The sequence below is a fragment of the Microchirus variegatus genome (assembly GCF_963457635.1).
Source record: "Microchirus variegatus genome assembly, chromosome: 12".
Taxonomy (NCBI): Eukaryota; Metazoa; Chordata; class Actinopteri; order Pleuronectiformes; family Soleidae; genus Microchirus; species Microchirus variegatus.
Window position 1 is genome coordinate 6,689,969 of NC_139813.1, and position 14,072 is coordinate 6,704,040.

General features: G+C 40.9%; 1 protein-coding gene across 1 annotated transcript in view; it reads left to right on the top strand.

Moving 5' to 3' along the window:
* Positions 1 to 14,072, top strand: part of tnfrsf21 (tumor necrosis factor receptor superfamily, member 21) — a gene marked incomplete at both ends in the record, with an annotated part of 44,384 nt that overhangs the window by 20,465 nt on the left and 9,847 nt on the right. Inside the window, one exon of the mRNA XM_083898960.1 lies at positions 9,477 to 9,742. Within this exon, the coding sequence (XP_083755086.1) occupies positions 9,477 to 9,742 (266 nt within the window). The remainder of the gene's footprint in view (positions 1 to 9,476; positions 9,743 to 14,072) is intronic.

The window sequence follows — 14,072 nt, forward strand, 5'->3', positions numbered from 1 at the left end:
CTACACCATATATACCATAGAAATTAGTGACACCCGACTTCCTCTTTCCTGCGGAAAATACAGATATCTACTACAAAAGTAACACAGTAAAAGTAGACTTGTGAGTGTTCTCAGCCCATGTGTATGCATTTACATGGAGATATACATATGCACATGCAATCTAAACAGCCATTTTACACTGCTATTTAATCTCCGTAACATAAAACAAAACCGCTTCTTAATCCTTCCAAGGTGCACGGCTGGCTCCCCTTGAAGGTTGTAATGCCCCTTTACTAGGGGCAATAAAGTGGGGGGAAAAGGGAAATGTCAAAAGCACAGATCACACACATACAGTACTTGGAACTTCCAAAGAAGTCCAGGAAGTAATGAAAACTGCTACTACTTCACAGCAGGACCAAAGGGGGACCACAGGCCAGATTTTTATTGCACAGGATCTGAAAGACTTATTTGTTTATCTGTAAAGAGGGCGCAGCAGTCAAATTAAATGAACAGGAATCACAACAATGTTGCATAAAGGTTAGCTTGAGGCTACAATAACCTGACCTAACTGTTCTGGCCACCTTTGCCCTAACATTCTTGAACCATTGAGTTGGTTCTCAACTCAAACAACAGCATCTGCCTCACTTTGTACAATCATGTGTGGAAACCACAAAGTCCTCCAGGGAGACACTGTCCTGAACTGTGTGCCTCATTCCTATTTATTAATCTCATCAAGATTGCAAAGATACACAAAACACATGTTCATCAGAAGCAAACCTAAGCCATGCAACATATTTCAGTCTGTTAAAAGGCTTTAATAAACAAAAGGCTGAATGGTCCAGGAAATCCATAGAGAGAGTAACAAATCCATGGGTTTGGGCCACAGCTCAGGATGTAGAACAGGTCTTCCACTATCTAGTAACTGCCGTAGTAATAACAGGTTTCGAGTGGCAAAAATGGACAGGTCTACTGTGAATGTTTTAAAACTGAAATGGTAAGACAGGATGGCGCAGACAAATTTGTACCAAAAAGAGGAGCTGTGTGTGTTGTTTGGAAGGTTTTTTTTGGGGGGGTCCGACAAGGATCAAACATCCATCCATCCATCCATCCATTATCTACCGCTTTATCCTCCACCAGAGGGTCGCGGGGGGTGCTGTGCCTATCTCAGCTGACATTGGGCGATTGGCGGGGTACACCCTGGACAGTTCGCCAGTCCATCGCAGGGCCATATATAGAGACAAACAACCATTCACTCACACTCTCACGGTCAATTTAGAGTGACCAATTCACCTAATCCCCATATTGCTATGTTTTTGGACTGTGGGAGGAAGCCGGAAAACCCGGAACAAACCCACGCACACACAGGGAGAACACGCAAACTCCTTGCAGAAAGGCCCTTGTTCCGAAGTTGTTCCAAACGGGCCTCGAACCCAGGAACCCGGGTCTTCTTGCTGCAAAGGCAAGAGCGCTAACCACTACACCAACCGTGGGCCCAAGGATCAAACAATGATTTACAAATGCTAAAGTTGTTGCTGGAGGTGGAAACATGAGCAATTACTACTAGTACATGTAATTGTAATGACTTAGTTCTTGGTCTTGGAGTACCAAGAACGTAGGCAGTTGTACCCAGCACTAGAAGCCAAGTTTTCTCCTAGACTGTGCCTCCATGTCTCAGGCTGGATCTCACGATTATTTCAAATGATTACCGATTGACTTGAACTTGAAACAAGTTTATTGCAACCTTTTGAATTGACCTTACTATAACTATAGTAACATTTCTATTGTGACAAAATAACCCTCAACACTTGGTTTTGAGGGCCAGTTAAGATAAGGGTTGAGCTTGAGGGTTAAGATTGAGGGTTAAGATAGGAATTGGAATTGGCCCTAAGTGTTCAAAAGTAATGTAGAATGCATGAAGTTTGCAGTAAATGGTCCTACACATGGTAAAACACCCTAGAAGAGCACATCTGATAGAGGCGTGGTGCATTTCATGTGGCCACGGCCATATTATTTACAACATATATTTTCAAGGTGAGATGCAGATCGCAGAGGAAAACATGAAGGAAAACAACATTCTACCTGCCCACCATCCTCTCTCGTTAAACATCCACACCGCTAATAACACAGAGCTCCACATCCAAGCCCAGCAGGGAGCCACGTGTTAGAATATACTGCGCTGTGCAGTACCAGGGTGGGCCGGGGTAGCCTGCTCCCAATTCAGCCTGGGATTGTTTGTGGAGGACCAGAGCTTGGGGGGGGTGTTGTTGCCTGCTCGATAAACAGAAAGGTATTTGTAAAGATGCTGACGCACACAGCACTCTGCTTCACATCATGTTGGACACAATAACAGGGTGAAAAGGGGAGAAGACCACTCCAGCTGGCTTTTATCCATTTGCCATTTTACTTCACCAAATAAAAAGCAAAAGTCAAATTTGCTGGGACTTCTTTTAATTGACTGACGATGAAGTGGAACAGGAACTGAAAGCAAGTTTGACAAGCATTTTTTAGTCACTGCTGTTGGTAGATAAGAACCAGTCAGTAAATGACTGTAGGTCACCATGTCATTGTTTTCAAAGATGTGTCTCTGCCTGTCCAGATTAAAACACAGCCGCCAAGTTTCTAAATGATGGAGCCAGCAGATTTCTTCAGGTCTTCATTTTAGAAGCATACTGGTAGTGGTAGTAGAAGTAGTTGTGTGATGGCAATCATCGATCGTAACAAATGCTAAAATGAAGTTGTGTGCAGTAGGGAACACTCTACATGTGGCGCTCTACAGTCATATTTGCATTTGTTCAGTGGGTTCCTGAACTTTCCTGGACAAATTCCCTCAAATTCAATGGCTAAATGTGCTGACAGATTAAGATGGGAGGGCAACTAGTAAGAGCCACTTTGCCGATGACATGAACTTTTATTGGTTTGCAGAACTTGGTTCAAGTTGTCCACAACACTGCTAGTTATTACGATTAGATGTCTGTTCTGCGTAGAACCTAGTCAACGTACATCAAGCAATGCAGGGCATGAAACAGTTGGTGGCGTGGTAACAAATAAGGGATACATATACCTAAACACTGAATTAAAGCTCACATAGAGTGGTCCTGTTGCACATATATGTTAGTTATGGAGGTCTACTTCCATACATTAACTTGTTTTTATAGTCAAAAACCTCCTAGTTGCTGTAAACGAGCCGATAGAAATCTCTCTTTTCCAACGCTGTCCTGAGCCGCGATATTTCAGACATAAATCTCACACCCAGAAGACAGAGTGTGTTGTGATTGACCAGCCAGCGTAGAGCCTTCCCCACTGTCTTGTGATTGGCCAATACCCGGAAGTGACATAATCCGCTCTCAGAAGCACAGCTCCCCCCTCTGGAACGGTGGATGCAATGCTCCTCATTATCAAAACATTGTTTTTAACGGTGTTTAAAAATAATTTTGTCACAATTCCCCGCCGCAGTCCCTTTTATGACTTTGACCCGGAGTCAGACCCAGAGTCAGAAGACACTGTCGCTCGTGAAACCTCAACGGACGTTATTCTTCTTCTGCGGTTCAATGTACGCAACCAGATGTACCTGGACTAGTGCCCAGAGCAGGAGGATTTGCTGTTCAGGAGAAATGCTGTTTACGTAACCGGACCGGGTTTTTTCAGCGATCTCGCTGAGCCCGAGATTACAATAAAACACAGCGTTCTCAGCAGTGGCTGAACTGTTTGTCTCGAAACTTCAGGGCTTCGTAAACAAGGTAATTACCCAGATACACACTAAAAAACAGCGTTAATTGGAACTTCTGGTCTAGGTCCGCTTGAACTTTTTTTCATATTCACCAAACTTCAAGGATTTCAAGGACCCTGATGATCTATTGTTCCCTATTGTAGTGACACAATTCCAAGGATTCACAATTCACACATTCCTCGACTATGCCCACTGACGATGCTTTGCCATCACAACTTCAAATTCCTTAATAGATCTATATTCACTGGGATATCAAAGACAAAAATTGCAGATTGTTACATTTGAGACACTTAACTAGCAATCAGCGTCTTTAGACAAAATTCCACTGTGGTTCTAGAGATTCATTGCTCTGATGTTAGCAAAGTCTCGTATAGGTCACCATTAGGTTGACATTTTGCCCCCAGTACCATGATCTTAAAACTTTTGTTTGGTGCCGACTGCTGCATGTTAGCATGACTATGTGCAAAAATATGAGTTATTTTCAAATAACCCATGCATCATTTGTGCACACCCTGTGATATTAGAAGCATGGTAGATGTAGTGATCTTCTTTGTAACAGTTACTGTATATGCATAGAACATGTACAAGCACCAGTGTGCCAGACCTTTGTTACCATGGTTATAATCAACACACTGTTGTTAGTTTGGTAAGTTAATTCTAAATTAAGCTGAGGGAAATGTGATTTTTAGATTAAAACCTGAACCTCTCTAAGCAACCTTCTCCCAACATAGACGTTGTTGCACTAACTTTCCCAACGACCTCATGCTCCTACCTTTATTACTACACCAATTAGAGGTAAATTAACAGTAAAACATAATAATTGATTATAAGCTACTGCAGCGAGTTGCGTGACACTTTCACGTTACTTTCCGACACCACAAATGTGAACAAAAACTGTCTCATTATATGCTATAATACACGCTAAGATGACACTGACACGAGCTTGTCCCTCTCAGGCAACTGTGTAATAGTTTCCTATAAATACTGTCAACAAACAGCAAAGAGTGGCTGTTTGACATCACAGTTTATTATGGTTCGAGGCATTTACAAAGTCTATTTATGACTCACACACAAAAAACACACTCGATACAATTACTTCCCCTATTATACATACACATGTGCAGGCAGACGCACTGATTCATCATAAGATGTATAATACATGGGTTATTATATTATATTAAATGTGGCTGGATACCATGGCTGTGAGGCGTGCAGAGTCGGGGATTTCTCTTCTGTCTCTCTGTGTTAATGCCGGTGACGTGAATGAGAGTCGACAGGCTCTCGGTCCAGAAGGCTGGCACGTGAGGTCGTAGGTCCCTCAAGGATTCTGTTAAGTTTATTAGTATCGAGCAAGGGCAGTGGTAGGGAAGTGAGTGCTCATGTTTGTCAGTCTTCACCTTGAATTTTAATCAATTTTGGAGTTGGGGGCACCTACGGTCAAACAGAGCTGGTTTCTTACTTCCAAAAGAGTCATGTCAGAAGTAGGGTGTCGTTGTGGATTAAGGTGATGTGTATTATTTTTGCAAAAGCATATGTTTGTATGTTTGTATTTTTAGGTTTTGGGCTTGAGAGGAAGTTTTAGTTCAGATTTAGGTCAAGTTACCATTCATGAGAGTTTTGGGGTAAATAAGTAGGTTTTATGCATGTAGTGTGTGTTGTTGACAGTATGTCTTTGTAAGCATGTGTGCATGCTTCACGTGCGTATTCATTCTTTGCTCTGAGCTTATGTGTGCTGGCATTTCTGTGTGTGTAAATGTAATGTGTGTTGTGCGTCGACCACTGGCTTTCATCTATTTAATCTCTCTCAGTCTTTGTGAATCCTCCTGGATGCATGCACTTTGCTGAAGTATCGACATTAATCAGGGCTCAGCCTTATCAAAAGTGCAGGAATTAATTCTGCGATGCAGTGTAACAGTATAACAGCTGCACAGCATAAGTATAGGGCTGAAACAAATACTCCATGACTCAATTATTAATTGAATACTAAATTAATGGTCAACTATTTATTATTATTATTATTATTATTATTATTATCATTATTATTTTTTTAATAATAATTAGATAAGTTTTCTGATTTATCAGCTTCTTAAATGTGAATATGTTCTGGTTTCTGCTCCATGTGACAAAGGAACCATTAAAACTGAATAATTGTGGTTTGTGAACAAACCAAGACATCGGAGAACATCATATCCAGGTTTGAAAAAACTCTGATTAACATTTTCTGACTTTTGATGGAACAAACAATTACGTAGCTACAGCTTTACACAAGTAGATACAATATCGTTCGATGAGTTCTTCAGATTGTAGACTGGCAGAAGGTAGTAATGCAACATACAACGTTATCCTGTCCAAAGGGAACGCAAGGGCTGTGATAATGTCTATGCTGCTGTCAGTACACAGTATGTTTTCAGCTACCTGGACTAAAATGTACACAAAGATACCACTGCTACAACCACCATAAACTAGGTTGAGACCTACAACGAGATATGGATTGATATGGGTGTCACTAAAGAAGGCAAAAACTAATCTAAGAGGGGGTAGACTCATTCCATGGATGTGCTGTAATCTCCGAAGTTACAGGGTGGACGCAAAAATATCTTGGGATAGCCGGTCGATAACAATGCTCTGCACACAAAAACAATGTACCAACATTTCCACAGATAAAAAAATTGTGTTTTTTTTAACAACTGACACCATCTTGGCAGCCATCTTGAAATCCTATGTCAGGGTGTGTTAGGTTGCCCTGACATTCGGAGTTGGAAATTCTACAACTGGAATCAGATTTTGCTATCTGAGTTTCCTCTGATGAAATAAATAAATTTCAGCTTATATCACGTTCATTTTGTTACAAAATCTATAAAAAAAAAATCTGTCTATCTGTCTATAAAATCTATCTGTCTGGGTCTCCCAAATTTTAGTATACTGTAATAGAGGAGCAAATAAAGCGGGACATTAAATGATCGTAAGTTACAAAACATGCCAAAGCACTCAAATCAAAGTAGTTGGTGATAGAATTAGTAATCACTAAGCTACATGTTTCTAGTCATTTCTAATAAAATGGCAAATAACTGACCCAATCCCAACTGTAAGCCAACTGGTTGGCCTGGTGTCAGACTATATTTTTGAGATTTTGTTGTCTTCTTGGCTGGGCTTACTTTCTTGTCATGCTTTCATGCTCATTTTGTGAAAATATTGATGGTAAATAAAACTGATGGGTGTTGGCTATGTACTATTTAGTGCAAGGATATGTCATTTATAGGTATGAACTGTATAGTACAGTGTTAATACTGTAGACTATTCAATCAGAGGAGCAGTAAAATGAGGTCATTTATAACATGACTCAACGTGAGGAAACACACACAAACCCAGTGTAAATAGGTTAAGAGTTTATTCTTGACCGAATTGATTTTCTTCATCAGCTTCCTAAATATCCCAAAGTCATCAACTGTATGATTTTGATCCTCACACATGAATCAGCATTGGGTGTGTAGTGTGTAACCAAACAAGGATACCACTATTGCTCGGCCATCACAGTCACGAGTCAGCGTTTCTGGTTCCTGCAGAGTCACTGTTGTCAGGGGGGAAGTGTAGCAGAGTGATTCTGAGCAGGCAACAGAATGTGTGAGATAGTGATGGGATCGGCAGTTCATTCGAGTACTGAATCACTAGAATCCGTTTGTTCACCGAATTGTTCAGTGCTTAGCAGGAGACCAGTGCCCTGGTACGTGACTCACGTCCTCCCTGAGTGCAGTACGTCAGTGCTGCGGACATTCACGTCCTCAGCCACAGTTCAGTCTGTGTCAGTCAGTTCTTTTTGCGAACGAGATTCACGTCCTCAGCCACAGTTCAGTCTGTGTCAGTCAGTTCGTTTGCGAACGAGATTCACGTCCTCAGCCACAGTTCAGTTTGGTTGTTTTATAAATTTAACTATGAACACACTTGAAAATAGATGCTAACTCAGACATGTTCTACATTGTTAGGATCCATTATCACAAACTATAAATGTATGTATTGCAGTTTCAGATAAATACCAGCAGCAACTATTCACAGGTTCATCAGTCCATGATGAGGATGGGTGAAATCTTGGTTTTGACTGCTCCCAATCAAGTCTTTGACCTCTTTTTCTCCTCACTTGTGAGTCCATGTGACTTCTGTTTTCAAAGGCAATGGCTTTCCTTGAAAGTCGACGGTGTGAACCTGAACAAAACATGAAACGGGGGGTTGGGGGGAAGACTGTTCTTAAGATGACTTCCTACACAGCACAGCAGGTGCATGCCCTCACTAAAAGAGATTGCTTCAGCTGACCCAGGGGGTTCACAGCTCATGACATGACATACTGCCTCTGGCATTGTGCCGTGTGTTTTGCACGTGTATTTGTGTGTCATGCTTGAAAGCCAAGTTCTTGCTTAAGAGATCCGGGGACTTGTTGCACTGCATGGCTGGCTCAACTAGTGGGATTTCACAGGTCTCATGACCAAATGATGATATATGCTGCATTCAAAGTAGCAGAGCTTGTCTTGTGATTTCAATAATTCAAGACGGACTGAAATAATGACCTGATCATGGTACGACTGTAGATCAAACATTAAAGGGATCATTGCAACAAGGGTCTGGGGCATAGCAGAAAATTGATTGTCCCTCCCTTACCCATGAGAACAGTGGCTTACATATTGTACCCAATTTCTACAAGCTGACCTAGTTCCCTGGTGTCTGAATGAACATGTCTGTGACATGCTTTGGTCAAAATACTTTAAGGATGACGCACCACAGCAGTTCTATCACCCTGTCAAAACAGCCCTGTTCAGAACGCTCGGTTTTGAGTGCCTGTCTCTTTAATTGCAAATAAGACACAGGGAACTACGTCGGCGTCACTGAGGCTCGGGCAGCTAACAGCAGTTAGCATTTGGAAAAGTGATCATTTGCCGACTCTAGCCGGCACATTACCGTCATATAAAATGTATCCACTGGACACGTAAATCCTCTGAGGCTGGAAGTTTGTATAGAACTATAGAAGAATGATGCACAAAATTCCTTGACTGAAGTCTTCAAACGATACTTAATAATAAGGTTTCTGAGAGTAAAATTTTTTAAAAATGTGTAATAATTGGCTGATTAATGAAATAATAATTTGTCTAAATTGTCCACATCGTTTGGCCCAAAGATTTATCAGTCTACCTGCTTTTGTTTGGAACCAATGTTAACCAATAGTTGTTGAGATTCTATTTGTCCCTGTTTAGGAAATGTTTTCAAAGTAAAAGAAAAAGGTTATTTGTTATTTGACACATAAACTAAAATTATACTGTATGTACTCTATGGTTTGGGAATATAAACTCAAAAAATATATGGTGTTATTATAAGGACATTTGTGATAATGATATTCATAGCAATATTTGAAACTTCTTTTTTAACAAGGAAAAATGTTAAACTGTTATATCGTAAATGAAATGATATGGCACAGCCCTATCGTAATCAATCACATATTTCCAGAAACACAGTCACAAACCTACTATTTTCAGATGTTTATGGTAAATGACTGAACGAGAACAATGTACATTTCATGAAGCACGGCAGTAAGGCTTAGTTATATAGAAATAAGGCCATCTGTTTGCTGCTGTTTTGTGTTAGCTGACACCGTTCACAGCTGCTGACCTACTTTCTTCAATTAGGACAAAATCCAGCAATCACGAGAGTTGCATTTTTTTTGTTTTTTTTTGCAATGAATGACTCAGCTCGGATCGTCTAACCTTCACCCTTCTCTCTGTCCGCTCAGGGGTGGATATCCTGAAGCTGGTGGCAGCTCACCTGGGCACCCATTGGATCGACATCTACCAGTCACTGGCTAACGCCACGGAGCGCGAGGTGGCAGCCTTCTCCAACGGTTACTCGTCTGACCGCGAGCGGGCCTACGCTGCGCTGCAGCACTGGACCATACGCGACAGCGACGCTAACTTGGCCAAGCTGATCAACGCTCTGCACCGACAGCGACGCATCGACGTGGTGGAGAAGATCCGCTGTGTCATGGAGGACAACCCACAGGTAAGGAGTGATGTTGGATGCCGGGGCAAGATATTCCACTTGTGTGTCTTGCGTCTGTGAGACTCAGTTCAAGTCCAAATTTTCAAAGAAGAGTCAGAGTTGATTGTCCATAATCTACAAAGTACGAGACTGAACCTTAATTTATACTCGCTCTCTTAACACTGTGAAAACTTTGCACGACAATTAGCAACTTATACTCTGCCAAAAGGTTTCAGTCATCTTAACCTACCACCAGTTGACTCTTTCATCTGCCTGTTTATATTGAATCATCCCGATGGGTTAGGTCAGCTTGTTTTTGTATCCATAGCTGTGCTACATTTTCCTGTGCTTTGATTATGCTTTTACTGAGAGGAAAATGTGAGCTCAAGAAATCAAGTTGATACAACGGCTTAAAGCGGAACTAGACCGGAAGTTCCTATTATCGCTGTTTTTTTGGTGTGTATCTGCGTCATTACCTTGTTTATGAAGCCCTGAAGGTTCGAAACAAACAGTTCAGCCATTGCTGAGAACGTTGTGTTTTATTGTAATCTCGGGGCTCAACGAGATCACTGAAAATCCCGTAATAGTTACGTAAGCAGCGGTTCTCCTGAACAACCGATCGTCCTGCTCCGGGCGGTAGTCCCGGCACATCCGGTTACGTACATTGAACCACAGAAGAAGAATAACGTCCGTTGTGGAGGTGTTTCACGAGCAACAGTGTCTTCTGACTCTGGGTCTGACTCCGGTTTAAAGTCATAAAAGGGACTGCGGCGGGGAGTCGTGACGAAGCTATTTTTAAACACTGTTAAAACAATGTTTTGATAATGAGGAGCAGTGCATCCGCCGTTCCAGAGGGGGGCGCTGCGCTTCTGAGAACGGATGTGCTGGATAGTACTGGCCAATCACAAGACTCTGTCTTCTGGGGGTGAAAGTTCACTCTGAAATCTCGCAGCAGAAAAACACTGTCAGGAAAGAGGATTTCTATCGGCTAGTTCACAGCAACTAGGAGGTTTTTGACCATGAAAACAAGTTAATATATGTAAGTAGACCTCCATAACTAACATATATGTGCAACAGGACCACTCTATGTGACCTTTAAGGTGAAGGGTCATACTGTGGTGCAGTAGCTAACATTGTTGCCTCACAGCAAGACAGTTAGCAGTTCAAATCCTGGTGGATTTGGTTGTCCATCTCTATTATTATGTCCATCTCCATACGATGGACTGGTGATCTGTCAAAGGCCTTTTGCCCTAAAACAGCTGGGATTAGCTCCAGCCCCCACAACCCTCATGAGGAGGATAAAGCGGTAAACAATGTGTGAGTAGAAGATTAGGTGTTTTTCATGGTGATGGGGACAAAGTATTACTGTCTGCAACACAAGAAACATTTTCAGGTGCATAACAAGATGAAACCATTGTGCAACATTTTTCAGAGGTGGAAAAAGTACAAAAATATTGTACTCAAGTAAAAGTACCAATACTTTGATGAAATATTACTGAAGTAGATGTAAAGGTAGTCATCTGAAAATGTACTCAAGTAGAAGTGAAAAGAAGTTCATTTGAAATGCACTTTAAGGAAAAGTTACTTAGTTACTTTGTGTGGGGTGTGAGGTAGTAGAAATATGACAAGGGGTCAGAGCTCACGCGCCCGGCGCGACATAGGATATTACGTCACTTTTGGCGCGCGCCCTCTATGTTCACGCACCAGTGCTGGTGCTAATCACATCATCATTCGTCTGGTTCTGGTGTATATTTTTCCCCCTGTAGGTCTTCATTGTGCTGAATTTTTATTTTTACTCAGTAACGGATAGGATTTATAAAGTAACTAAGTACAACACTTGAGTCAATACGTACTCAAGTAAAATACAAAATCCTGATTTTAAATTGTACTTAAAAAATACAAAATACACAAATAAAGTATTCAATAAAGTAACTTGAGTAAATGTATTTCGTTACTTTCCACCTCTGCATTTTTTTTTTTATATCAATTTCTGTCACTCGAGATATTTAAGTGTCATGTGATGGAGTATAAATCAGGATAGATTTGATGTCAAGCAAAGCTCATGATTTAAGTATTTTAGCACTAACTCATAAAACTACACATAGGCTGGTGAACACACATGCCTGACCTAGCAGTCCAGTTTTCAGTATCTTATTCAAGTTTGACCAAAACAAACAAGCAAATCTGAGTAATCGGTGTTCAAGTTGAGTCACCAGTTCTGAAAGTCAGGATTTGAGTCGGTCCTGGACTCATCACAATCACCACAAAACTATTGTCAGGGAACATAAGCCTCCTGTCGGTGCCAACACGACACAAGCCTCAGTACACTCTGTTCTTAGTGTCTCTTCCATCGATATCTTATCTGTGAGGAAAGATTTCCGGTGTGTCCCACTGAAACACGTTCCTGTGGTTCAGCCACAATCCTCACATTAAAGCCACGACTGCCTTCAGCTGAACGATTTGCTGTTTGAAGATTAATTACACTCTCGCTCGCAGACTGTGTACACTGAGGAGGCTTGGAAAATACTTTTGGGGGACAAGTGAGTTGGGGAGAGAGGAAGTGGGTGAGGTTTTTTTTTAGGTTCTTGTCATGTTCCAGCAGTCTCCTGCCATTATCAGTTTCTCTTCACCTGGAAGCTGTGTTACCTTTTACTCGAAGCAGTTGACCTTTTTTACACTGACTGGAGCACAGTTATAAAAATTAAGGATTACTAGATAAATACCTATACTATAGGCTGGAGATGAACCCTTGTTGTAGCATTGTGTGTAATAAAAAACGGGAGTGAATGCCAATTCAATTCAATTCAATTCAATTCAATTCAATTCAATTCAATTCAATTCAATTCAATTCAATTCAATTCAATTCAATTCAATTCAATTCAATTCAATTCATTAGTAGGAACCCCTTTTAAACTCCAGATTAAATAGTTTTTTGACCAGTGGGAATAGGGTATTAGAGCAACTATACTTGTTGAATTATCTCTTTTTTTAATTACAACCTACATTTTAATCATGTAATAATTTTTTAAATATCCTTTAGTTGCCTCTTTGTAGATTTGGGGCTTCCCTTTGTCGAATGGTAAAACTTTTTAATAGTGTAGTTCACGTTTGCTGTGTGAGGGGGCTGACGTGGCACTTTTAGTGAGGTCTGTCTTGCATCTTTGCCAAAATCTCTTGGATTTCCTATCCAAACACCAAAAAAGAGTCAGCGCTGCGCAAGTCACCAAGATTAAACAGTTACATGATTAACTTATAGACATACAGACTGACATTCCATTTGTTAGTATTTAACAGGCACTTAAGCAAACAGAAACACTGTCTGTGAATACACGTGCCTTTGCTCTTCTATAAATTGCTTCCATAGGTGCCAAGCTATTTTTATAGTGCACTTAAGTTTCACAAACTCAAACCTGTATCCGTCTCATTTTCAGGCTCCGGCACACATGCTGACACACACGCAGCCTGATTCATGTGTGCAGCCGGATGACTGTAATTTAGGAAACACCTCACGTCTGAGCTCCCTGCTGTTGGTCGTTTTCTAAGAACGCACATGCTTGACTATTTTGGATCTTTCATCACCATCCACTTTCATTCTTTTTTTTCCCTTCTAATTTGCCAGAGATTCATATCTAGCAGGGTTTCCCCCAGTGCCTTATAAGCCCGTCAGGCTTTACTTGACCCCCCCGCCAGGCTAAGTGTGGCTTGTTTATTCATTTTAAATAAATACCTTTTTTTTTAAAAATACACCACAGATTTTTCTAAACCGGGGAACAAACAAGGGTGCTGCGCCCACATGTAATCGAGCGAGCGCCCCCTTGTCCAGGTGCCGATTGTTACGGTGATATTGTTCTTTTCTTATTGTTTCCTTCCACTCAAAGGACCATTGAGCAAGATTAGTGGTGTCATGGGTCAATTTGCATATTGCAAACATCTCAATACCTTTCCCGTCATGATTTTTTATCCAATATGAACAGCAAGGAAAGTGTTCCTCAGGTACTTTAAGAAAACAAAAAGCCATTGTTGGATTTGTTCTGTACAAACCTGGTGGTACAAGTTGATTAAGTCCATGGAAAAGGACCCACTTCTGTAATATAAAGGGCTACTTTTGAGGTAATTTAAGCACATCGGTTATTAATCTTCAGGTGACAGAAGGCCAATGACATTTTAAATAATATATTTCCGTTGGCAGATGCCCCAAATCCAAGCCACTGGACATTTAAGTTCGAGTACATCTTAACATAAAATGTACATAAGTGGGGACTTATTTGATATGATTTCCTGATATATTGATACATAATAGTCAATATTATTTGATCCCATCTACGTTTCCTTTCAAAATTTTTGCAGTTTA